The sequence below is a fragment of the Hipposideros armiger genome, unplaced genomic scaffold, assembly GCF_001890085.2.
Source record: "Hipposideros armiger isolate ML-2016 unplaced genomic scaffold, ASM189008v1 scaffold_291, whole genome shotgun sequence".
Lineage (NCBI taxonomy): Eukaryota > Metazoa > Chordata > Mammalia > Chiroptera > Hipposideridae > Hipposideros > Hipposideros armiger.
This window is the reverse complement of record NW_017731641.1, coordinates 1,066,809-1,093,128: the sequence shown is the minus strand read 5'-3', so window position 1 is coordinate 1,093,128 and position 26,320 is coordinate 1,066,809. Positions and strand designations below refer to the sequence as shown.

General features: G+C 47.6%; 1 protein-coding gene across 3 annotated transcripts in view; it reads left to right on the top strand.

Annotated features, from left to right (window-relative positions):
* DCPS (decapping enzyme, scavenger) overlaps positions 1–26,320 on the top strand; it is a 45,536-nt gene that overhangs the window by 8,696 nt on the left and 10,520 nt on the right. For all 3 annotated transcript variants that reach the window (XM_019658917.1, XM_019658915.1, XM_019658916.1), the window contains exon 3: positions 21,051–21,196. In XM_019658917.1, coding sequence (XP_019514462.1) covers positions 21,051–21,196 — 146 coding nt within the window. The remainder of the gene's footprint in view (positions 1–21,050; positions 21,197–26,320) is intronic.

Here is a 26,320-nt window from a genome sequence, read left to right as displayed (position 1 = left end):
TCACTGGCCCTCATGTGGGATCCGAACCAGGACCCTGCTGCTCAGAGCTGGCCTCCCAAGCGAGCTCTTAACGCGCCACTCGGCCGGCCCATGATTTGCATGTTCTAGTGCAATAGTTTTCAATGGAAGGAAGAGGAGATTTTGCCCCCCAGGAGACATTTGGCAAACTCAGAAGACAATTTTTGGTTGTCAGAACTTGGGAGGTGGAGTTGCTGCTGGTACCTGTAGGGTAGAGGCCAGGGATGCTGCTAAATACCCTATAAAACACAACTGAGCCCCCACAACAAATGTCAGTAGTGCTGAGGTTGTGACACTGCTCTGGTGTAGTATGTTGTGAGGAGGGAGTGTGACTTCATGGGAAAGAACAGGTTGATCTACTAACTGAATAATAATGATTGTCAACACGTACTAAACTGTTACTATTGTGCTAGCCACCATTCTGAGTAGTCTACATATATTACTGTATTTTATCCTTAAAATAGCCTTGTTGTGGGACTTTACAGGTGAGGCAACTGAGATTTTTGAAAGGTTAAGTAACAGCTAAGATCACACAGCCAGTAGGTGACAGAAACACTGAACAATGAGGCCTTGCTTAACATACTGCTGTGAATGAGTAGTGTGCCAGGTGCTGCAACGGTTGCTTACTTCCCCGAAGGAACTCACTTTCTAGTAAGGGAGACAGTGTGATTGGGGGGGACGGACTTGAGAAGGGCAGGAACTTGCGGGTTAAAAGGCAGAGATTTGTTTTTGATTGTAAGTATTTTTTTAATTTATTAAAAAGAGGAAGAAGAAGAATATTCCATGGTAAAAGTCAGGCATGATGTGTGCTTTTTTCCTTTAGATGGTTAGATTTAGTGGACAGCTTTGTTGGAAGTGTGAGGGAGACTGGTTGACCTTTAAGGTTCCATCCAACCAGGAAATTCTGGGATCTGCTTTACAGCACAGAGCCTTCTGTCTTAAATGTCCTCCGGCATTTAAGAACAGTTAAGAACAGTTTGGCTTTATGAATATCCTGCCACAGCCTTTCTGATAGATTTAATCTTTTCCTTACCCCCAAGAAAGGGTGCTATTGTTGTTCTTTAGAAATTTATGTGAACACTTGGTGTCAGACAAACAAACCTTTCATGGTTGCAAGCAAAACAGCCTGGTCCTCTATTAAAAGAGAGCCAGATTGATTGGTTCAAGCTGACAGAAATGGACAGCTGTATTTACTTTCTCAAGCGTTGACATTTAAGCAAATGTATACTTCAACATGGAATGGCAGAAGTGTGACAGAAGGCACTGTAGCCAAATAGCACTTGGGGCAGCCCCCAGATGACAGGCTTTGGGGCCAGTATTCTGCTGCCGCCCCTTTCCCTCGCCTCCCCCCCGTCTCTCTATCTACCCTCCCCATCCTCAGCCAAAATTCAGAAGGTTCTGCTCCACAGAGCAACCCTGTAGAATTCAAAGCCTTTTCTTTTCATTTTATTTTTTCCAGTACTTCTGTGGCACTGCACACAAGTGGTGGCGGCCCCTTCCTCTCTTTCTGATTCATCATTTTTTTCTAAGATAAGTACTGAAAGAGCCCGTTGGTTATCAGCTCACCACAGGTCCTCTTCCCCATTCAGAACCCCAAATATCTTTCTACCTTTTCTGCAGTACAACCTACTCTCATCTGGGTGCCTCAGATGTTTGCCCATCTTATCTAGAGCTGTCTTCTTAGCCTTAAGTCAAACATACATACATTGTGTTATACTTTTATTTTTTCTACCCAGACGAGGCATGGTGATTTGGAAGTCATAACAGTTTACTTCAGAGTTCTAGCCTCATCTCTTTCTTGTTTAGCTATACACCCTGTTCCTGGATGAGCTTCTAGAGCAGGGGTTGGTGAACTGTTTCTAGAAAGGACCGGAGAGTAAATATTTTAAGCCGTATGAGCCACAAATGGTCTCTGTCACACAATGCTCCTTTTCTATTTTAACAACTCCTTTAAAAATGAAAATACCACTCCTAGCTTTCAGGATATATAAAAATAGCCCATGGGCCAGATTTAACCTTCTGATCGGTTTATCAACCCCTGATTCAGACTTTTTCCCACTCAAAGTGTGGTCTGTGGACCAGCAGTATTGGTATCACCTGAGAGCTTGTTAGACATGCAGAATCTCAGGCCCCACCCTAGCCCTCAGAATCAGAATCCGCATTTCAGCAAAGTATCCAGTCAAGTCATGCACATTCAACTTTGAGAGGCACTGGTCTTGAAACACCATTTGTGTGAGGGTGATGCCCATGTTTATGTCTCCATCCCTGACCTTTCCAAGAACTCCAGGCTCATATTGAAATACACACCTACTGGACATCTCTGTTTGTCAGTCTCATAGGTAAAACGTGAGACTCAGAGGCGCTAATGTATTTAGAAGTACTTAACACATATTAAATAGTAGCTGTCATTGTTATTCTGATATGCTAGGCCCTCTGCTGGGTCCTGGAGCTTCAGAGATAAATAAGACACCATCTATGCCCTCACAGTCTTGTTATTATGAAAAGAGGGCTGTCGGGGCCGGCCGAGTGGCGCATTGGTTAAGAGCTGGCTTGGGACACCAGAGGGCCCCGGTTCGGATCCCACATGTGAGGGCCAGTGACACTGCCCTCTACAGCTAAGATGCTGAACAACAGCTCAACCTGGAGCTGGGCTGCCGTGAGTTGCTGGTGACGGTGTAGGCTGTAGCCCCTGTGGCAGTGGGTTGCCATGGGCTATCGTGTATAGCCAGCAGCCAGCGTGAGCGGCCAGCAGCCGCCATGAGTGACCGTCCAGAAGCCGGCGACTGACCTGCCTCGCCCAGGAAGAGCGCAATGATGGTGCCAACTTGGGCCAGTGAAGCAACGTCCTCCACAACTAGACTGAAGAACAAAAACAGCAACTTGTCTGTTCCCCTTCCCCCAATTCCCCAGCGCTGTTCCCATCCCCCAATTCCCCAATAAAAATCTTTAAAGAAAAAAGAGAGGTCAACTCAACAATCACTGCCTGGATGTAGGGAATAGAGGTCATTGAAAGTTGGAGCCATGTCAGACACATTTAAGGTGCTCAATAAATGACCGCTGGAAAATAAAGTCACAAGCTGACCCACTGTATTTTTTCCTGTGGGCCAAGCATTCCATAGCCATGAGGTGGCAGTATTGCCAAAGTATTCTGTGGCTGGCTCCTTCGACATCTGTGCCAGAGCCTTTTCAGCCCTGCCTCTCCAATCTCAGTCTCAGAGTCACCAACTCTTAACACTGCCTGAAGGGGCCTAGAAGCCTGGTTCCTACAGCCTCGGCCCTGTGAGCCTCTCTGTACAGTGGCCCCTTGAGTTTTTCTGCTGTTTCTCCAGACCTCCTTCCCAGAATACTTGGCCTGGGGAAGCCTCCCTCCACCCACTTCTGAGCAGGCGGCTCTCCTGATTTCTTTGGGTATTTCTCTGGTCCTTGGCAAATGTCTTCTTCTAGCCTGGAGGTTCTGCAGTCTTCTCATTTATTCTCTCCAAATCTCAGCTGACCCTGAGAGGCTGCTCCTCATGCCACTGACATAATAGAACCTGGGCATCAGAGTTAGACAAACTTCGGTCTGGTTTTACGCTAACGCTAGTGGTGTGGCCTGAGGCAGCGTCGTGCTGTTGGAATTTTAGTGTAGTGCAGGGGTTAACAGCAGGTCTCTGGGCTGGAATCCTGGCTTTGCTATTTACTAACTGTGAGGACTTGGGACGTTTCTGTATTCATTGAACAAAGGCGAAGTGCAGGCTGTGTGCCAGGTGCTGTGCTAGATGCTAGGTATGTACCAGGAGTACATCCGATTGTATCTCTGTCTCTGGAGTTGTAGTGGGAAGGCAGACAGCCAACCAGAAAACAAAGGTCTCAGTGACCCTGAACAAGAGAAGGACTGCATGGTCTGGACATCCAGGAGGGCCCTCTGTGGAGATGACACCCAAGCCGAGGATGGGAAAGAACCAGGTGTTCAAAGAGCTGGTGAGGGGTCGGGGAGAATATTCTGGGCTGAGGGACTGGTATGTGTTCTGGGGGAAGAAAGAGGAACAGAAAGGAAGCTGTTGTGTTGGGAGCTTGGAGGGGCAGTTGGTGGCTGTGTGTGTGGTACAAATGAATAGGGGGAAGTAACGTCAGTTAATTTCATGTTAAATTAAGTTAGAAACTGAACGCACCTCGGGCCAGTTATGAAATAAATGAGATAAGAAAGATAGCACAATTTTTTAGCCTCTGCCCACCGTGAGAAATACATTTTACATTGTGACCCAGTACCTGTGAATAAATATACATAAAGGAAACAAGCAATTCGCAAAACAATCCTACGTTTACTTTGTGGGATACTCTCTGGTCTTCTAACTTAATTCCAGCCTTGTGTGTTTCCTTTTTTTTAAACGCTGGTCTTAACCTCCTACATTAATTTCATCACCACTGTTGTGGGTTATGACCTTTGAGAGAAGGTTTGTAGAGCACCTAGTCCAGCGGCTGGCATACAGTGTGTATTCCATAAGTGTTAGTCATTTTCAATTCTTGTTTTCCACCTTTAAAGTTTTATGAGCCGTAAGTAGAACAATATATGTGACGTGGAAAACGCCTGCCCCTGACCATAGGAAGGTTTCCTTTCTTGCCCCTCTGGCCATGTGATAAATGTGAGGACTGGGGGCCAGACCGCGAGCATCTTAGCGCTGCTTCTGGCCATCAGGCAGAGTAGGGCCTGGATCACCTCCTCCTGCTGCTCCAGCTCTCACGCTCTCACTCACGCCTGTGGCCTATCAATGGAACCCTTTCATTGAGATCTCTGTTCCCTCTTACCTGGGAAGAAAGGGGGAGATACTAGGGAGAGGGGTGTGACTCAGAAATTCAGACTGCGTCTAAAAAGGCCAATTGTTTTCCCGATGTTGAGCAGGGGTGTGGAATCTCAGGTTCAGAGGAGGAGAAGGCGTCTGTGTAAGTGAGGCCCGAGCAGGGGGCGGAGGGATCCTGGGAATCACATCATCTTTTGGTTGTAGAGAACTCCCAGTACTTTAGCTACAGGCAGAGTTTTCCCCCCTGTGCCCTTTGCAGAGGCGAAACCCGGACCCCTGAGTTTAGAGTGAGGACTTGTTTGGGAGGAGCATTTTAAAAGACTAGCCCTTGCCATAAAGAGTTTCCCTGGCAGCCTTGTTCATGATAGGAAAAACTAGAAATAATCCGGATATCAACTCACAGTAGACTAGATAAACAAATTGAGGTGGTTTCCTACACTGGGTTGCTTCTCTATTGCGGTGAAAATGAATGAACGACAAGAAAAGCAAGACACAAAATACAATGTGTGATTCCAGATAAAGCTGAAAAAAAGCAGAACTAAACAATACTTTGCTTACTAAGGCTGCATACATACGTGATAAAGCCAGGAAGACAAAAAAGACACGATTAACACCTTATTCAGCTACATGATTATCCCTGGTGGGACGGACAGAGAGGACATCAGAAATCCTGGTAATGTTGTTTCTTGGACTGCAGGCTCCATGTGTGCGTGTTCTTTTATTTTAGGTATTTCTCACTGTGGGCAGTATATATTTTATATACACGTATACGTACATGTATATACTTACATATGTATTACATGTACAATAAATTTCCCAGTTAAAAGTTGAGAAAAATTGGCCAGTCCTTAGAAGAACTAAGACTATTTCCCCACTAAATTATAGGGCTCCACCCTCATTCTCAAATTTGGTTTCTAGTCACTGTTGCTGAAAGTATTGGGTTGTCGGGAAAGCTATGACGTATTTTTCTGTTTTTCAATGCAAAAATGCATCATGACTTTACTGACAACCCAATAAAAGTGTGTGATTTAGGCCTCCTTCCTTTGGTTTTTGGGCATTAGCAGACTTTTGTTTCAGCACCCTGCCTTTCCTCTGGGGCAGAGGAGTGGTAGGGCCTGCCCCTTCTCTCTCCAGGGGACAAGGGAGTCGTGCTGTGCTAGAGCGCACTCCAGGATGGTGCCAGCTCTGGCAGGACAGGGCAGCGTGGCGAGGTCCTCCAACAACTGGATGAGAAGGCCTGGCACCAGGCTCTGTGGGCCATGCTCTGGCATAGACTGGCACAGGCCTCTCACCCCATCCCTGGGGGTGTCCTCCGCAGCTCTCCCATGGCAGCAGAGCCAAAGGACAAGAGTTCTCTGAACAGTGACCAACAGGGAGAGCCTTGCCAGACAGGTCACCGCCTGAGTGGGTGTTGAAGAGTGTCATCGTCGTCTAACACGAGAAGCTCCCCAGGCGCGGTCAGCGCGTGACACCAGGGCAAGTCACAGAATTGCTCTGGGACTCCATTTCTCTGAATGAAAAGTGAGGAATCTGATAGCTGGCTATCCTGCTTCGGGGTGCTTCTGTGTCCAATGAGATCGTAGAATCATAGTGTCTCCGGTTGGAGTGGAACCTAGAGGTTCTTGAGGACTGTGGCTCTTGCCTAGCTTATTCAACAGAACTGCTAAGGAGCTTTCTTGAATACAGAATCTGGACCTACTGAGTAAGAGTCTCTGGGTGAGGGCGTGTGTCAAAGCCACACTGTCACATGGTCAAATAATCCAGTAGTGCCAGAGGGCTCTGGGGCCACTCTGCCCCACCCTGGTCTCCTTCCCAGAAGCAGTTACTGTTGTGTGTTTTTTTTTTTAAAGAACTAAGACTTTGTTTTCTTATTTCACAAATAAAGCTGGCTGTGCTGCAGAAGCAGTTACTACACATATTAAGAAAATCTCTGGGGTTAGTGCTTCTGCTGGTTTCTTCCAGACTGAATAATATGCATGTGCAGCTCTTTCTTAATTTATCAGATTTTGACATTATCAAGTCCCCCAGTGGAAGTTGAAAGGTTCCACTCCTTTATGCCTCGTTTTATTGTGCTTCGCTTTATTGTGCTTTGCAGATAACTTAAGTTTTTTACAAATTGAAGGTAAGACCCTCTACCAGAAGAAAGATTACAACTCGCTGAAGGCCCCGATGGTGGTTAGCATTATTTTTAGCAATAAAGTATTTTTTTAATTAAAGTATGACATTTTTTTATATAATGCTATTGCACACTTAGACTACAGTACAGTGTAAACATAACTTTTATATACACTGAGAAATCAGAATATTCGCATGACTTGCTTTATTGTGAAACTCACTTTATTGCGGTGGTCTGGACCCGAACTTGTAACGTCTCCGAGGTGTGCTTGTACTTCCTTCAACCTCCCTTCCGTCTCCTCCCCCTTTTTGATGTTTATATTATTATTTTGAGAGTTTTTAAAAATTGCCTTGGGAGTCCCAAATATACCAAAATCTACTTTAGGTTTTATCGTTCTGTCAGGCGAGAATCTCAGTGCCTCCATCCTTTCCTTCTCTCTTCTGTCCTTTGTTCTCTCCCAACTTACCTGTCAGCTGTACTGAATTTCACACTGTCGTGGTATGTTCTGTTGTCTGACTGGAATGAAGTCTTGTATGCTGTGTCTGTAAGGTGACTCTGGGTTGACAGCAGTAAACAGTGCCCATGTTATCATGGCCATATTTTTTATTTTATTTTTTTTAAGATTTTATTGGGAAATTGGGGGAGGGAACAGCGTTGGAGAATCGGGGAAGGGGAACAGACAAGTTGCTGTCCTTTTGTTCTTCAATCTAGTTGTGGAGGACGTCGCTTCACTGGCCCATGTTGGTATTATCATTGCATTCTTCCCGGCTGAGGCAGTCGCTCGCTGGCCCTTGGACGCCGGCTCACGGTGGTTCACGGCAGCTCACAAAAGCTCATGCCCACTGCCGGCCAGCCCCACTGCAGCCTACGCCGTCGTCAGCGACTCACGGTAGCCCAGCTCCAGGTCGAGCTGTTGTTCACCATCTTAGCTGTAGAGGGCAGTGTCACTGGCCCTCATGTGGGATCCGAACCAGGACCCTCTGGTGTCCCAAGCCAGCTCTTAACCAATGCGCCACTCGGCCGGCCCTATCGTGGCCATATTAATGTGTGCTGCACCCTCAAGCAGAGTGCTAGGGTTACGGGTCCTCATGCACCTGCCCCATGTGGAACTCCATGCCACTTGGAGGAAAAGGAATCTGAGATCTGGGTCATGTGGATTCTCTTTCCTTACATTCCAACAGTTCCTCCAAATCATGCTGCTTTTTAGTTTTGTTTTTTTTTCATACTTGAGTCATTATTTTATCTGCTTTTACTTTTTCACAAAGTTTTTACTTACCTCTTTTTTTCTTTTCAGATTGTGGTTAAATGAATACTCTGGTTTTGAAATTACCCAGCCACTTAGTCGGGTAATTCATTACATGATACCTCTTTCCTACCTTTCCTTTCCCTTTCCTCACTGTCTCTTGCTGCTCCAGTGCTTCTTTAGGCATGCTCGCTGTCTTTCTTTCATGTCTTACTCTCTTGTTTAGCTGAGGTACATTCATAAGTACTTCTTCAGAAAGCATACATGAAAGGTAAACTTTAAATCTTTTATTTTGCCCTCATTTTTGATTGATGGTTTGACTGAATACAGAATTTAAATTTATTTTCCTTCAAAACATTAAAGGCATTGATCTATTGACTTCAGGCATCCATTGTTGCTAATAAAATATCTGATGCTAGTTTGATTCTCATTTCTTTATAGATAACAATTTTTTGTTGTTGTTTTGTTACTTTTCTTTTCTAGAAGCTTATAGTATATTCTGTTTATTGTTGGTGTACTGAAATTTTGTAAGGTGTCTAGGTTGGGTTTCGTTTTTCATTGGGCTGGGTACTTTGGGGTCCTTTTGATTTAAAATCTTATGTCATTCTTCCTCTCTATACATTTTTTCTATTATTTCTTTGATAATTTTCTTCCCTCCATTTCCGTTATTTCCTCTTACTGGAAAGCCTTTAGTTGTTAGGCTTCCTAGGTTGATTCTGTGTGCGTCCTCTATTCTCACTTTTCCCATCTATATCTTCTCTTTTTTTTTTTTAAAGATTTTTATTGGGGAATTGGGGGATGGGAACGGCACTGGGGAATTGGGGGAAGGGGAATAGACAAGTTGCTTTCTTTTTGTTCTTCAGTCTAGTTGTGGAGGACGTTGCTTCATTGGCCCAAGTTGGCACCATCATTGCGCTCTTCCCGGGCGAGGCAGATCAGTCGCCGGCTTCTGGACGGCCGCTCACTGCGGCTGCTGGCCGCTCACGCTGGCTGCTGGCTGCTCACGCTGGCTGCTGGCTACACACGGTAGCCCATGGCAACCCACTGCCACAGGGGCTGCAGCCTACGCCATCGCCGGCGACTCACGGCAGCCCAGCTCCAGGTTGAGCTGTTGTTCAGCATCTTAGCTGTAGAGGGCAGTGTCACTGGCCCTCATATGTGGGATCCGAACCAGGGCCCTCTGGCGTCCCAAGCCAGCTCTTAACCAACGCACCACTCGGCCAGCCCTATATGTTTTCTTTCAACAATCTGGTAGGTTGTCTAAACTTTGTCTTCTAGACCTTGTAGTGAAGGTTTTAATTTGGCAATCATATTTTTAATTTTCTTCTCTCTGGTTCTCTGATTATTTCATTTTCATAGCGTCTTGCTCTTGCTTTTCAGAGACCAAATTGGGTTTACTTTCTCTGACACACTAATTAAAATTGTTTTAAAAATTATCTCCTAACCCTTACGTGATCTCATTTCCTCTGGGCTCTGGTTCTGGTTGTTTATTTTGGTCATTCTTTTTCAGGCTGCTGGTTTTCCCCAAATGTCTGGTGAATGTTAGCTCACTTGTATTTAGAAGAACCAGCTTGATATGGGTTCTGTCCACTGTCCATTGATAAGTCTGTATCCACAGTAGGCTGCTCTCCTGGTAGCTGCTGCAGAGCTTTTAGGTGGGGAGTGGGGCTTGTTGGCAGGGTGGCCTTGGCAAAGTGTGCAGGGTGGCTGGCACTGGGGAGGCACCAGCGCCCACTCTGGAGCTCTCGTGCTCTCTGGCCACTATAGCTAATGGGCCAAATCTGGCCCACTTTTTTTTGTATGACCTGAGAGCTAAGAATGGATTTTACATTTTTACAGGGTTATTAAAAAAAAAAAAAAAAAAAAAAGGAAACTAAGAAGAATATGAAAGAGAGACTCTATGTGGCCAGCAATACCTAAAATATTTACTGTGAAACTTTTATGGAAAAGTTGACCGACCCCTGCTCTGGTCCATGGTTTTGTACCTTTGGAGGAGAGCCTTCCTACTTTTACCTGGGATGAGGGGATGGCCGTGGATGGAGCCAAGTGGTGCAGCTGTTCCTTAGACAGCCCTGAGTTGATCCCAACTTCCAGCTTCATTTCCCTTCCTGTCCTCTGTACCTGCGTATTCGGAGCCCAGATCCTCTCCTGGGTTCCCATGGCGAGGCTGGCAGTCACCTCCACGTAGCCCCTCACATGCCCCAGGCTGCAGCTTCCTTCCCTGTTGTCTCCTCCGTTCACACGCTGCCTCCCTACTCTTGTTCCCATTACTATTACGGGTTTGTTCCCTTTTGTACTTCGCTACTGCCATTGCTGTGGGTTTTTGAAATGGTCTGAGAGACACCATTAAATAGCAGTTGGGGGCCTTCCATGTAAGCCTAGGTATGCTGCCTCGGGGCTTTGTAGGTGTAGGTAGTTTAGACCATAAAGAAGTTACCCCACTTAGGCCACACCCAGATAGCTCTGATGTTAGCGAGCTGAGACAGACAGCTCAGTTTCTCCCAGGTGCTCATGCACAGTGGGCGGGCGTACATTGGGCATGGCCCAATCCGTAAGATTGTAAAACCTGTGACCTTTTGACCTAGCATTTCTACTTCCAGGTATCTGACTGAGACAGTTGCTCACACACGTGCACAAAGAGGTGCAGGAATGTTCATTGCAGCATCATTTGTGATAGGCAAAAAATAAAAACAAAAACAACCTAAGTGACCCCTGTTGGCGGCAGGGGGTGGAGGGGCCAGTTAGCAAGGCATGGTGCATGCATAGCATGGGCTACCGTGCCGGTTTTCAAAGAAGGAAGAAGTCCTGTGTGGACTGTCACGGGAGAGCTCTAGTAGATAACTAATTAAAGATCATCCCACTTGTGCTTTAAAAAAAGACCTTATATAATAGATATTTTCATATTTAACGCAAACTCGTTAAAGAAAAGACTGGACTAGTGAACACGGAACTGTTGTCAGTGTTTTCCTCAATGAAAAGGATTGGAATTATTTGAGAATATATTCATGTGACACATGGACAGATTTTTTTTTTTTTAGGATGATAACCTCCTCACCAAACAAACAAAAGAAGCAGACCAAAATATTAGCCTGAATTTCCGGGACCCTTGGCTGCTTCCTTTCTGCACAGCCTGAATAACCCTCATCCTTTGGAGCTTGTCAGTTCATCGACAAGCACTGCATATCCTCAAGACACATGGATCCCAAACTGGTGAATTACGCCTACCTTTGGAGACATACCTGTGACATGCTAATGAAGACCACTTTGCAGTGGCAGGGTGCACACTGGGACCCGGTGGGCTGGAGTATGCAGAGGTGGCTGCTTCCACGCCAGGAGACGTGGCCTCCTAGGATGGGCTGGACTTGGTGATGGGAGGGTGGGAGGGTAACAGTGTGGACAGAGCTATGAGGTAGGCACCTGGCATTAGCTGGGCTTTGTTAATGGGACGGTGAAAAGGTGAATGAGCTCACAGGAGTCTCTTTACTCCTTTGGTTTCATCAATGGAGGCCACTTAAAAGAGAGCAGATTTCAGTCTACTTTTCTCCCTCGGTGCTTCAGAGCTCCTGATACCAGTGAGCCAGGGCCCCCTCTGGTCCTGGAAAGACAGTGGAATGAGAACAAGCAGAAGTTTCAAGATGGAAAGGTTTCCTATCACCAGAGTAAAATTCTTGACCCGGAACCTGGGCTCTGCCTTTCTCTTGACTGATTGGCCCGCACTCCTTTCCCTGCCACCTCACCTCAGAACCCCTGCTGCTTCCTCTGTGGCCCCGTCTTCTCCCTTCAACACCTGAGAGCACAGGCCCTCTATTCAATTCTCCTTTTATACTTGGCTTCCATGGGAGAAGCCATCGCATTCAGAGCCTATTTAGAAGTGAATAGATCCTGAGTTACTGAGTTGTAGCCACCACCACAAGCCTAGTGTTCTCTCTCTCTCTCTCTCTCTCTCTCTCACATGGGGCAAGGTCCCAAGACTCTGTGGCAATTTAAAGGCTCAAGTCAGCGGAAAAGTCAGCTTACTCAGAACCAGTGGGCGAAGGCGGATTAGCCACAGGCTAGCTGGCTCCGCTTCATCGCTTGGCTCCAGCTGTGGCTGCCAGCCTGCTTGGTTGTCCACTCCTGATCCAGCCTTCTTAGTGCGAGATACCCTAGGATTCCGCTAGTCCTGGGCTCTTCTCAGCAGGGGATGTCTCCTGTGCCTTTGGCCACCTCCTCCCTTCCCACCATACATACAACATGGCAGTATCCACTGAAGTTGCACTAAAACTTGGTACCTGTGCTCCTTTCAGAGTGAATTAAGGAAATACCTTTGGACAGAAAGTTGAGAGGGGCTATATTTTGGAGTTTTTGAGTGTTCAGTCTAGTAGCTCTTGCAGCCTGGTCTGCTCAACCCCAGTAGTTCTCATCCTGCATGTGGGGAAGTGGGATTCTTACAGCCGTAAGGCCAAGGCCTTCAGTCAGCAGCTCCATTATCTCATTACATATCAGCCCTCGAGCCTTCTGTTCAAATGGAAAGCCCCATAGCCACACTGCGCTGCATTTCCTGTTCCTAAAGGACCATCTCCTATAAGGGGTAACCTAAGGTTACCTCAACCACCGCCAGGGCTGCATTCAGAGTTACCAGATTTGCTGGTGGGCTGTTTGGCCCTGTCGTACCCCTGCCTCTCTCTCTTGGGCCTCAGAGGACTGAGGAGAGGGGGACAGAGCCCGTCAGGTCCAGGGTCTTGCTAAAATCAGCATCTGCCTCTCCTCTGTCTCGAAGAGCATCTCTGTGCTTTTGTTGAGACAGGTAATTAGCGGTTTGAGGTTTGCTGTGGAGTGGCTGAAGCTTCCAGTAGGATCCTGACCACACCCCTCAGCCCTGTTTATCCTCGATCTGGAGGTCTCCTCGGGCCTCGAGTTCTCGCAGCAATCCCTGCTGCGGGGGACAGGAAACACGCCTCCCCAGCCTGTGACTGGAGCCTGGCTGCCTCCTCTCTAGCCTCTGGTCTGTGCTCTCATCACCACAGGCCAGGGCGGAGGAGAAAGCCCCAAGAGGAGGAATGGAAAGGCAGTTCTGAGAGACCCTCCACCAGCCTCTCCCCTGCCCACCCTCTCTAGGAGCCTTTGATGGAGTGCCTCCCCAGTCTGGTCATCTAGCTTGTCACCTGGGTGGCTCTGCTTGGCTCTTGTGGAGGGGAGATGGGGGGTGGGCTTCACACTCAGATCGTGCTTTGCTGTTTCCTCTGCCCTGCTCTCCTGGGCCTGTACATCTGGGTCAAATAAGTTGAAACTGGCTCATCATAACAAAGGGAGAGCAAAAGCCACAGACAGAGCCATGGAAATGACCTCATCGTGTGGAAGCCATCAGCAAGGGCTGGAAAGCAGTCATGTTTGAACATGTGTATGGGAAGGAGAGCAGACTGTCTGTGGTTTGCGTTTTCATGTTTCATGTGCAACAGCATTTTCCTGGGGATTTGGCTAAGCTAGCTTTGGCAGAGCAAGGGAGACAGCTGCTCTTTCCTCTACATAGCCCTGCCTCCCACCTCTGAAAGCAGTTGTGCTTGTGTTCAGGTGGGGAGCAGGAGGTGGCTTTATTGGTTGGAGAAAGCCTTTCACGAGACTTTCAGGGTCTTGATGGGTAGGACAGAGCTTTCCTAGCAGGGGCACGCCGGCCAGCTCGTCCGAGCTGCAGAGAGAAGGAACGTGTGTGCAGGGCCGCCTTTCATCTGGGATGCATTGACCATTCCTGCTGCCAACACATCTCTGCAGATAAAGAGCTCTGGCCCCAAGCCCCACAGGCTGCAATACCACCACAAGGACCCTCTTTTAGGACTCTCACCCCAGGCCGCCTTCCTCTCCATCCAGCACTGTCATATTTGGTGAGGGGTGGGGAGGCTGGTACCACACACATAAGTTGTAACAGCCATTGTTCCCAGTTGCGTGCAGGATTGCCTTCAGTCCTCTGCTCCCCACCAGAGCCGGTTCTAGCCCAGCATTTGGCGGCAGTGCACCCCAGTACATTCCTCCTCAGACAGCCGTCCAGAGCTGAGGGAGGAGGCCTCTGCTTCCCTGCACCCCCCAGGAGGTGCTGCAGCGAGCACTGGGGAATCGCTGTTGTTGGTGTCTGCACGCTCTGACGTACTCCCAGACCTCCCAGTCTGCAGCCCCAGTCGCTCTGGCACCTCATTATGCTCTTTGGTATTGCTGACAGCGGTTTATGTGTCTGTCTCTGGAGCGGTTGGGACTCATCATATTTCGCCTGAGAGGGCTGCTTTTTGGAGGACATGACTGCAGCGTAGGTGTCTTAGGACAAGGCCTGAAAGAGAATGGCCCTGTGGCGTCGGAAAAATAATATTGCATAGAGAAGCCATACCTCTTGCGTTCAAATCTCAGCTCTACCGCTGTGTGACCTTGGGCAAATTACTTAACCTCTCTGGAGCTCAGTTTTAAGGTGTGGTTTATTTTCCTGTTTTTAATATATTTGTTATGTAAGTGACCCATATTTGTTTCAGAAAATGTAATACTCCCCAAAAAACTAATTAAAAATTACATTACATATAACTCCACCGCCCATAGATAACCTCTCGACACCTTGGACTATGTCCTGAATTTCAGAGGTTTTCTGTGTGTGCTTATGTGTAGTTGTGCATGCACACACTCTTAGAATATAGGAGGTCTGATAATTAAGTTTGCGAACTTGTTGCAACGATGTTGCTAACCTTTTTTGATATCAGAGGGAATAGTCATTATGAATTTGTACCAACTGGACAAACAGTTAACCAAGTTGACTATTTGGAAGTGCAGAAAAGGCTGTGTGAAACAGACGACCTGAACTTTTCACTGACAATTCATGGCTCTTGCATCACGACAATGCACCAGCTCACACGGCACTGCCTGTGAGGGAGTTTTTAGCCAGTAAATAAATCACTGTATTGGAACACCCACTCTACTCACCTGATTTGGCCCCCAATGACTTCTTTCTTTACCCGAAGATAAAGGAAATATTGAAAGGAAGACGTTTTGATGACATTCAGGACATCAGAGCATGACAGCTCTGATGGCCATTCTAGAAAAAGAGTTCCAAAATTGCTTTGAAGGGTGGACTAGGCGCTGATATTGGTGCATAGCTTCCCAAGGGAAGTACTTCGAAGGTGACCATAGTGATATTCAACAATGAGGTATGTAGCACTTTTTCTAGGATGAGTTCCCGGACTTAACTGTCTGACCTCATATATTCTGTTCTATGGACTATTGTGAGGGCCTAGTATGTGTCAAGTGCTGTTTTAGGCACTGCACACACAGTGTATAAAACAAAGTCTTTGCTCTCGGAATTGTGTCCACTTGGAGGAGATGGACCATAAGTAACAAATAGGTCAAGAGGCAGTAAACACTAAGAAGAAATGAGAGCCTTATAAGAGAGAAGGGCAGGGACATGGGCTTCCAGTTAAAAGGGACAGTTTGTCCTCCTGCTTCCTTTAAAACCCTCACTAGCAATGATGTTAAGTTAAAAGTTAACGGTAAATACTAGAGGGAGGGAGAGGAGACAGACCTAGAATACGAGGGGAGAGGGAGTACCTGACCTAGCCAACCTGAGATACTGAAACCTGAGCCTGCAGAGGGGAAATCTGGGCAGCTGTCACTTAACTCCCCTTTCTGACTTCGCTTAACTTGTAACTGCTCCTTCCAGAGATGAGCCTCTAAAGAGGGTCTAGAGATTCTAGGTGCGGTTGAGGTTGGGTCGTGGTACTGAAATGTGGGGCGGTTTAGTGGAAGTTGACATATTGAATGTTGAGATGGCCCCTGCCCTCCACCCAGCTACTCCTCCTCCTCACATGCATTGCTGTCAGCCAGGCTCCTAGACCTCCAGGTGTGAAAGCGGAAGAGTTGTCTGGCGAACCTGACCAGCCCGAGAGAAAAGACCTAAACTCTTGGGGGTTATCATGCAAAGGAATAGCCTGATCATCCTAAAATAAAGCCCAGGTGAACTCACCTAGGTCCACAGAGCTGCCCACCAGCTCTTTAGTGCTCTACTCTCAGTGTGACTAATGGATAGGCAAGGATGACCAGAGTAAAATGGAAAAAAGAAAGGACAAGAAAAAGAAAGGAAAGAAACTTGGAGGTAACAGAAACTATGTAGGGAGAAGAAATTTTCAGAAACTATCATTAATTTCAGAGAGATCATGATATATTGAATGCATAAGAACAAGATACTATCAGTAAGGAATTGTTTAAAAAGCTCTTGGAAATTACAAATAGAGCAGAAATTAAAAATTCAATAGGAAGGCAGATGAAGTTGAAGAAAACTACCTTAAAAGTAGAGCAAAAAGACACAGAAATGGAAAATTGGAGAGAAAAGCCCTTCACCTTTTGTTAGCATTTTGCCACGTTTGCTTTTTCTCGCTCCATGTTTACAAATAATAATGATTTTCTTACTGGTATTATTTATTGAAAAGTAAGTTGCAGACAACATAACCCTTCATTGCTAAGCATTTCAGTGTTTGTCTCCAAGGTAAAACGACCAATTTTAGGAGATTTCACATCTATACAAAACTATTAGATAACGTACAGACCATTATGAAATTTTACCAATTGTTTCAACACCATCTTTGAAGCAGGACTCCTCTGCCCCATCCAGGACCCAGTCCAGTCTCTAACGTCCTTGCATCTGGAGCCAGCCTTCTGTCTTTCCTAATGTTGACAGTTTTGAAGAATTGTAAAGCTGCTTGCTTGTAGAATGTCCCTGTATTGGGGTTTACTGATATTTCCTCATGTTAGGATTCACATTGTACGTTTTTGGCCAGAACACCACAGCACATGGTGTCAGTTGTCCCATTAGGAATGATGTTAACTCTGATCATTTGGTGTTTTCCCTTCCTAATTAGTAAATAATCTGTGGGGAGATACTTGGAGACAGTACGTGGATATCCTGTTCTCAACATATTTCTCCCCAGTGGTTTGACATTTATTGGACATTGACTCTCCACCAAACTCCCTCGTGAAGTTTAGTTGCAGGTCAACACCTTGATTGGCATTTTAGGTAGACCCCAGAGTTCACTTTGGGCTGCCAATGAGAGACTTAGCTTTGGGAAATACATTGATTTTTATCAGAAAGGTTTTATTCCATTTGGGACAAAAATGCTCTTCTGGGTTTAAAGTCTGAAAGGCCAGATTCATTTTTTCATTTGTTCAGTATTGGTTGAGTGCTTACTGTAGGCCAAGTGCTATTCCAGGTGCTGGGGACAAAATGATAAAAAAAATTTAAAAAGTTAGCCAAAATAAAATCCTTGGCTTCCTGGAAGGTACATTCTAATGGGGTGGGGTGGGGGGAGAATCAGACAATCAGTCTGTCCTCTCTTGTCAGGTAGTGATAAGTGAAGGAGACACAGAGTGATGAAGTAAGGAGTCCTTCTTGAGGTGGGCTGTCCAAGAGCTCTGAGAAGCTGACCTTTGGGCAGAGACCCCAGTGTCTCAAGGGAGCAACTGTGACTCAGGTGGGAGGCCTGCCTAGCAGGCTGGAGGAGCAGCTGGTGAGAGGCCTGGACATGAACTTGATGTGAAGTAGTGGAAACGTAAGGAGGTAGGGGTGGCTGGAACCGAGACATTAAGTCAGGGAAGAACGGTGGTGAATGAGGTTGGGGAGAGGTCCGGGCATGGTGATGGCCGGCCGTGTTGACCGTGATTAGCGAGCTAATGGGAAGTCCAGGTTTGAGGGGGTCAGCTCCTCAAGAGGACATGGGATCCAGCAAGACCTCTTCATGACACCAGCATGTCGGGGCCGGGGCTTCCGGTGGTGGTCTGCCATGGGCTAGCCCCCAGGAGTGACCGGCTCTGAGGACCCTAGGTGCAGCAGTGGGCTTTCTGCATCCAGGCAGGAGTTTCTCGGGAAAGGGATAGCAGGAAGTGAGCAGTTGGAAAATGCCTGTTTTTCCCTGCTGCTGTGGGGAAGGCAGGAGGGGGCTTGCCGGCAAGGTGCCTGTTTCCCCAGCACCCTGGGCGGCTAGGGCAGCCTTTGACAAGCCTTGGCAGTCAGGGGCACGCTCGGAGGCCCAGCAGCTTTCTGATCTGGAGCAGCCGGGGAGCTCTAGGCTACGCTTCCAGGACCGGGTCCATTGCCAGCAGGGCTAGGCTCTTCTCCAGCATCAGCTCTGCCTTTGTCCCCGGTCCATCTCCCCCACACCCAGGGAGTGCCTTTGCTCATGGCCTTTCTCCCCATGGCCCAGCCCAGGCAACCAGAGTAACAATGAACACAACAAGAATGAGAGCTTGCCTTTGAGGAACACTTTTCGGGGCGAGCAGGAGGCGGGGGTGAAGGGGGTCACTTTCTAAATGCTTCCCGTATCCTGCTCATTGACTTCTCGGAACAGCCCAAGGTTACAAAGCTACTACGTGTAAAGCCAGGGTTTGATCCCAGGCTGATTGGTGCCAGCTCCACTGTGCTCCCCCACGCTGCACTGCAGATAGCATGGGATCCTCCTAGAGTCCACTGTCAGGGCCACGGCAGTGCCATTCGACATATTTCAGGCAGTCTCCTGCCTCTTGAGATCTTGGCGTGCTTGACCTCCGGCCTCTGACCCTGGACTGTTAGAGACTGGTGGGAGTGAGAAATGAGGAACTGTTTTTTCTGCTGCCTCTCTTTCAGGGTAATCCAGAGAGTCTTAGGAAGTGGGGTGATGTTTATTTAGCGTCTCCAGTGGTCCAGACGACATGTGTTGTTTAATGTTAACAACAGCTTTGTGGGGCATAATTTTATGACCACCCTTTAACAGATGAGGGGACCGAGACTCTGAGGTTAAATAGCACGCCCAAGGTCTCACCGCCAGTAAGAGAGTCACATGTTGGCTCAGGTCCCACGTCTTCTTCGCACCACACTGCTTTGCCCGCTGGAGCAAACGGACCAGAGGCCTTTGATCCTCACTAGAAGTCGTATGCTTGAGATAGCACCTGTGGACAACTCCCCTAGGCGGGTGGATGACAGTATTGGGCCTTTCAGCAGGTGTTGAAAGACCACCAACTCTAGGGGGAGAAGGCCATGATTCCAGCTTGCTGCTGCCGCACGTCACAGCCTGACAGTGGATAAGTCTCAAATCACCGTCAGCACTTTTTACTCAACTATGAAATGGGGATTAAAATCACTGACCTCCTCAGACCAAATATGAAAGTATAGGTTGGTGGTTCTTAGCTTCGTCTCAAGGTGTGTAGATGACTGTGAGAATTTGCGGCAGCGTTAAATGCACCTTCAGGGCTTCTCTTTCGGTTTCCTGGACAAGCATGTCTGAATCTAGAGCTAGGAAGTCAGGGTCTTTAGAGAAACATCCCAGCTGATTTTAAAGCCCCATGTTCCTTTCCTGCCCTTAAGATTTATGTTGAAGCGCTACATATATATATAAATGTGAGAGTCATGATAACAGTTGTAGCAGATGTTATTAGAAATAGAGAAAAGGACTTAACCAAAACCAGGTGGTATTGGACCAGGACCCTAGCCTACAGAGTCTGTTTAGGAAAACTACACAGTTTCCTTCTGGTAAAACAGTGGTTCTCAACTGTGGGCAGTTTTATCCCCTGGGAGACATTTGGCAATGTCTGGAGACATTTTTGGTCGTCACATCTGAATAGAGGGTTTCACTGGCATCCCAGTAGACGCCTGCAATGCTGTTAAACATCCTGCAATGCACAGGACATCCCTGGCAACAAAGAATTATATAGGCGAAAATGTCGGTGGTATCAAGATTGAGAAACCCTGGATTAAAAATAACCAGCACTTACGTAGTATTTACTATGTGTCAGACATTGTTCTAAGTTCTTCACAGGTATTGACTTGCTTAATGCTCCCAAATCTATGACATAGGCGCTATTATTATCCTCAGGTGACAGAGCTAAAGTAGGGGCGTGGGAGGTTAAATAACTGGATCGGGGTCTGGGTCCCGAGGAAGGAGCCAGCCGAGCCAGGACTTGAACTCAGACATTTGGACTCTAGTTTTTGCCTTTAACCACTGAATATCCTGTACTGCTTTGCACTAATAGGACTGCTTGGCTTTAAACCAGATTTTCAGCTTTGGGCTCAGAAACCCACATACTAGGCTGACTTCGTGAACTTGTTGCAGCGATGTTGCTAACCTTCTTTGATATCAGAGGGATTGTTCATTATGAATTTGTACCAACTGGATTGTTAACCAAGTTTACTATTTGGAAGTGCTGAGTGAAAAAGTTAGACGACCTGAACTTTTTGCCAACAATTCATAGCTCTTGCATCATGACAATGTACCAGCTCGCACGGCACTGTCTGTGAGGGAGTTTTTAGCCAGTCAACAAATAACTGTCTTTAAAAACCCTCTCTACTCACCTGATCTGGCCCCCAATGACTTCTTTCTTGACCCGAATATAAAGGAAATATTGAAGGGAAGACATTTTGATGACATTCAGGACATCAAGGGTAATAATACAATAGCTGTGATGGCCATTCCAGAAAAAGAGTTCCGAAATTGCTGTGAAGGGTGGACTAGGTGCTGGTATCAGTGCATAGCTTCACATGGGGAGTACTCCGAAGATGACCATAGAGATATTCAGCAATGAGGTATGTATAATAGCACTTTTTCTAGGACGAGTTCATGAACTTAATTGTCTGACCTTGTACCTAGAAATTTGGTATGTGAGAAGAGTCAGAAACCTTTTATTCCTGTGCCTCGAAAATAGAGAGGGGAGGCCTAGAGGGTAGGGTGGTGAGTTTTCTAGATTTTGAGTTTGGCCCAGTTCATGAATTTAGTGGCATGAGGCACCTCGTGGGAGTGGGTCAGCCTTTTGCTCCTTCTGTCGGAATCAGGCAGGGCAGGGGTCATCTTTCCGTGTTGGGGACCAGAGGATGACGGGACTGTGCAGAGTGGGCCTAACTGCAGCCCCGGGCCGTGTTATATCATTGCAGATATAAAGACAACTGTGGTTTACCCGGCCACAGAGAAGCACCTGCAGAAGTACCTGCGCCAGGACCTCCGCCTGGTGCAAGAGACAGGAGGCGATTACAAGAACATCACCTTACCCTACTTGGAGTCCCAGAGCCTCAGCATCCAGGTAATGGACCAGCACATCTTGGACTGGCCCGGAGGGGTCAGATACGGAGTGCTGTCCCCGTGGCCAGTGTCTCTTTCTCAAGCATCTGTCGCGGTCTCACCAGGGGCCAGCACTGTTCCACAGCACAAGTTCTGGGGCAGCGGCAGAGAGCACAGCAGAGTCCCTGCCTTGATGGAGTGTACTTCCTCACGGGAGAAAGACAGTACACAGATATACAAGTGGCCATATGGTGCGTGAGGCCATGAGTGTGCTACGGAGAAAAATAAGCAGGAAAGTGGCATAGAAAGTCCTAGGGTAAGGTGGTCACTGTTTTGCATAGGATGGTCATTGATAAGGCAGTTGACCCGGGTCTTGGGCATGCCCAAGGGGATCTCAAAGCAACCTAGTCCTTTGGAAGAACCTGTATCTACTCTGTAATAGCCCTCATATAGTCTCAGAGTGGCTGTGCTCTCGCCAGGGGTCTGAATGGGTAAAAATGATGCCTGATTAGGCTCGCCACAGTCCAGACTTTTATTTCTGGTTTTGCCTGCAGCAAACCAGCCTCCAGAAGCCACGTCCCAGAGTGAAAAACTTCCCCTTCTCTTTTCCCTTTCATTCACGTCATAGAAGGCAGGTCCCTATTGTCCCTGGGGCTTAGTGCAGGCCTCTTCTCCCAAGGGCTATGTTTGGGGGTTGGCAGCGTTTGGGGGTTGGCAGTGCCTTCTGAGTGTCTTTAGCCACTGGACCAGATACAAGGCCATTTAGCTAAGAGATCCCGATTTCTCTTTGGGTCTAGGCCCAGCGCCAGCCAGAGCCTCTGCATGGAATTGGCCCTGTGTGAATGCTCCACGTTAAATATGATGGATGAGTCGTTTTCTTGCTCACTCACTGGCTCTCACTGTCTCCATGTCTTTATCACTTACTCTTGTTCTCTTTTAGCATTTTTCACATACTCTCCCCAAGATTCATGTTCCAATAGTGGGGGAGTGTTCTTTTTTTTTTTTCTAATTAGCCATGCCCTTTGTACTGTTTTCTTTTGTTTTTTTAAGATTTTATTGGGGAATTGGGGAAGGGGAACAGCCAAGTTGTTGTCTTTCAGTCTTAGTTGTGGAGGGCGCAGCTAGCTCAGCTCCAAGTCCGGTCACCATCCGGCCAAACATCGGCAGCTCGCGGACGCTGAACTCAAGGTGCCGTGTTCAATCTTAGTTGCGGGTGGGTATAGCCCACCATCCCATATGGGAGTTGAACTGGAAACCTTGTTGTTAGGAGCACATGCTCTCACCAGCTGAGCCATCCTGCCACCTGTTGGCAGCTCAGCAAGAGCTCAGCTTGAGTGCAGTGTCACTGGCCCATGTGGGAATCAAACCGGTGACCCTGTTGCTCAGAGCTCGCACTCTTAACCAACTGAGCTACTTGGCCCCCGAGGGTGTTCTAATAGGGGGAACTCACAGCCATTTCTCCCAGGCCCAGAAGAAGAGGGGGTGCCCTCGGTGTAGGGGCACTGTGGGGTGACTATCCTCAGGAAGAGGAAGGAAAAGGAGGTTGGCAGGGTGGACAGGAGGCCCTGTGTGCCCACAGCCCTCTTTCCCAGCCTGGCTATTAGCCATGGTCTCCTTGTGCAGTATTTGCACAACTTCCTCTGGCTCAAGCTGGCTTGCTTTGTTTATTTATTTATTCCCAGCACTTGCTCTGCTTTCTAAGTAGAAAGGAGATATGTCTCCATCTTCCTAGATAGCTTCTGCTGTTAGGATCCTAGAGGGATCTCCTGGAACATATGAGGTATGATAAAAAAAATATGGTGAATATTTAAATTAAAAAAGAAATTATAGTATGAGCCAGCCGAGTGGCTCAGTTGGTTAAGAGCTCACTCAAGAGCTTGAGCTCTGAGCAACAGCGGTTCGATTCCCGGCCCGAGCTGAGCTGCTGCTAAGCTGCCAATAGGTAGCAGGATGGCTCAGCTAAAAAAAAAAAAAAAAGAAATTATTACAAAAGACACATTGTCATTAATCTTTCTCAAAATACTTCCTTCCCCCTCTACCCCCACACACACTTTAAACACACTTAACCCATTGTTCTTGCCACTTTCTGAAGCAGTTCTGGAAGTCCTCTTTCATGAGTGTCTTTAGTTGCATTGTCATGGCTGCCTTGATGGCCTGAATCGAGTCAAAATGTTTACCTTTCATGGTCATTTTGACTTTGGGGAAGAGCCAGAAGTTGCACGGTGCCAGATCCAGTGAATAAGGTAGATGAGGACACAACGTAATGTTTTTATTTGACAGAAACTGCCATACCAGAAGCGATGTGTGACACGTAGCCTTTCTGTTGTGATCACAAAATACAGTGAATTCTGCTGCCGAGTGCCATCCAGTAGAAGGGCAGAGATCTTCAATACAGGAAGCAATGCGTTGAACTTCGGTAACAGTGTGTGACAAGTTTTAATTTGTTCGGTGCAGTCAGTCAGGCGTGAGCTATGGTTGAGAGAAGGTGTGTTTTGTTTGTTTGTTTGTTTGTTTTTTTTAAAGATTTTTATTGGGGAATTGGGGGGATGGGAACAGTGCTGGGGAATTGGGGGGAAGGGGAACAGACAAGTTGCTGTCCTTTTGTTCTTCAGTCTAGTTGTGGAGGACGTTGCTTCACTGGCCCAAGTTGGCACCATCATTGCGCTCTTCCCGGGCGAGGCAGATCAGTCGCTGGTTTCTGGACGGCCGCTCACTGCGGCTGCTGGCCGCTCACGCTGGCTGCTGGCTACATACGGTAGCCCATGGCAACCCACTGCCACAGGGACTGCAGCCTATGCCGTCGCCAGCAACTCACGGCAGCCCAGCTCCAGGTTGAGCTGTTGTTCACCATCTTAGCTGTGGAGGGCAGTGTCACTGGCCCTCATATGTGGGATCTGAACCGGGGCCCTCTGGCATCCCAAGCGAGCTCTTAACCATCGCGCCACTCGGCCGGCCCGAGAAGGTGTGTTTTAAAGTGTGCCATAAATCATCCTCCATCATGACAATAATCCGTGTCACACATCACTTCTGGTTGACGGCAATTTCTTTTTTTTTAAAAAGATTTTATTGGGGAATTGGGAGAGGGGAACTGCGCTGGGGAATTGGGGAAGGGGAACAGACAAGTTGCTGTCCTTCTGTTCTGCAGTCTAGTTGTGGAGGACGTCGCTTCACTGGCCCAAGTTGGTATTATCATTGCGTTCTTCTCAGGCAAGGCAGATCCATCGCCGGCTACTGGACGGCCACTCATGGCGGCTCTAGGCAGCTCACACTGGCTGCCGGCCACTTACGCCGGCTGCCAGCTACTCACGCCGGCTGCCAGCTACTCACGGTAGCTTATGGCAGCCCACTGCAGCCTATGCCGTCGCGGCAACTCAAGGCAGCCCAGCTCCAGGTTGAGTTGTTGTTCACCATCTTAGCTGTAGAAGGCGCAGTATCACTGGCCCTAATGTGGGATCCGAACCGGGGCCCTGCTGCTCAGAGCTGGCGTCCCAAGCCAACTCTTAACCATCGCGCCACTCAGCCAACCCGAGACGGCAATTTCTGTCAAATGAAAACATTATGGTGTGTCCTCATCCACCTTATTCACCGGATCTGGCACCGTACGACTTCTGGCTCTTCCCCAAAGTCAAAATGATTCAGGACATTGAGGCAGCTATGACAGCACAACTAAAGACACTCACGAAAGAGGACTCCAGAACTGCTTCGGAAAATGGAAAGAATGATGGGATGAGTGTGTTTGAAGTGAGGGGGAATATTTTGAGGGGGATTAATGGCAATGTGTCTTTTACTATAATATATTTTTTTATTTAAACATTCACCATATTGTTTGATCACACCTTGTATATGTGCCTTCTTATACAATATTATACAGATTCTCTTGGAAAATAACACAAAATTCTGCTACCCTCCCAACTTCTGGTTGACATGAGCATTCATGTATTCTTTCTTGGCTATTTCTTGGAGGTTTACAAGTACTCAGCTTAACGGGTAACAGTCATTATATTTATTGAGCATGTCCTATATATGTACCAGGCCCTGTGCTAGGCTCCGGAGGGTCACCAAGGTAAACACTGACAATCTCCCCATAGTCCTACAGGAAGATAGACACATTGTTTGATAACTGCAGTATAAAGAATTAAGCACTTTGGTGGTTTACATACAAGGTACAATGGTGACACAAAGGGGTAGTGATCAGCTCAAACAGTGGGGGGCTTCACAGAGGAGGGGACCCTCCAGTTGGGTCTTAAGGGGCAAATAGAAGTTTACCAGGTGGACAAGGCAGATAGGGCCTTCCGGGCGGAGCGAAGATCTAGTACAGAAGCACAGAGGGCTGGGGAGTCGGAGGGTCAGCAAGCGACAGCAGGCGAAGGGCAGCAGGGGCCAGGAGGAAGCGTGTGCACTTTGTCCAGGAGATCAGGAGTTCCCACGTCTTGATGACTGTCAGGATTGCCTGGTGAGATTTTTAAAAATGCGGAGCCTAGGGCCTTACTCCATATCTGTTGAATCAGAATGTTCAGGGAGCTGGGAAATTCATATTTTTAAAAAATCTGTTTCTAATGGTCCTCAGATTTGAGCGTGATTGCCATAGGCAGTGAGGGTCCCCTCCACAGTTTTAGGCATGTGGGTAACGTGATCAGATTTACAGAATCAGTTGGAGTGTCGTGAGAATGGAAGCAGGAAGACTACAGCTCAGCATGGGCCGGAGCCGAGGCAGAGGCAGCGGGGAAGGTTCAGTAGCGATTTAATTAGGCGGTAGGGCTTAGGAACTAGTTGATGCGGAGAGGTGAGGGACGAGCCTGGGATGGTCTCCGGTCTAGCCTGGGTGATGAGTGGACAGATAGCAGGATTGTTAACCAGGACAGGGGATGTGGGCAGCAGAGAAGGTTTATGTGGAAGACAGTGAGTTCAGTTTGGGACTTACTGAGCCCTCACTGGGTGCCAGGATCTGTCCTAAGCATTTTACGTGCATCGCCTCATTGAATATCCACAATAACCCTTCAGGGATGGGATTCGAAGCCAGGCAGTGTGGCCCCAGCACCTGTGCACTTGGCCTGCTACCCTGTTTGGCTCCTCAGATTTGGTACTTGTAACTTCCAGTAAACACTGCAGTTCCGTGGGATGTCTGGGTCCAGAACATGAGAGATCA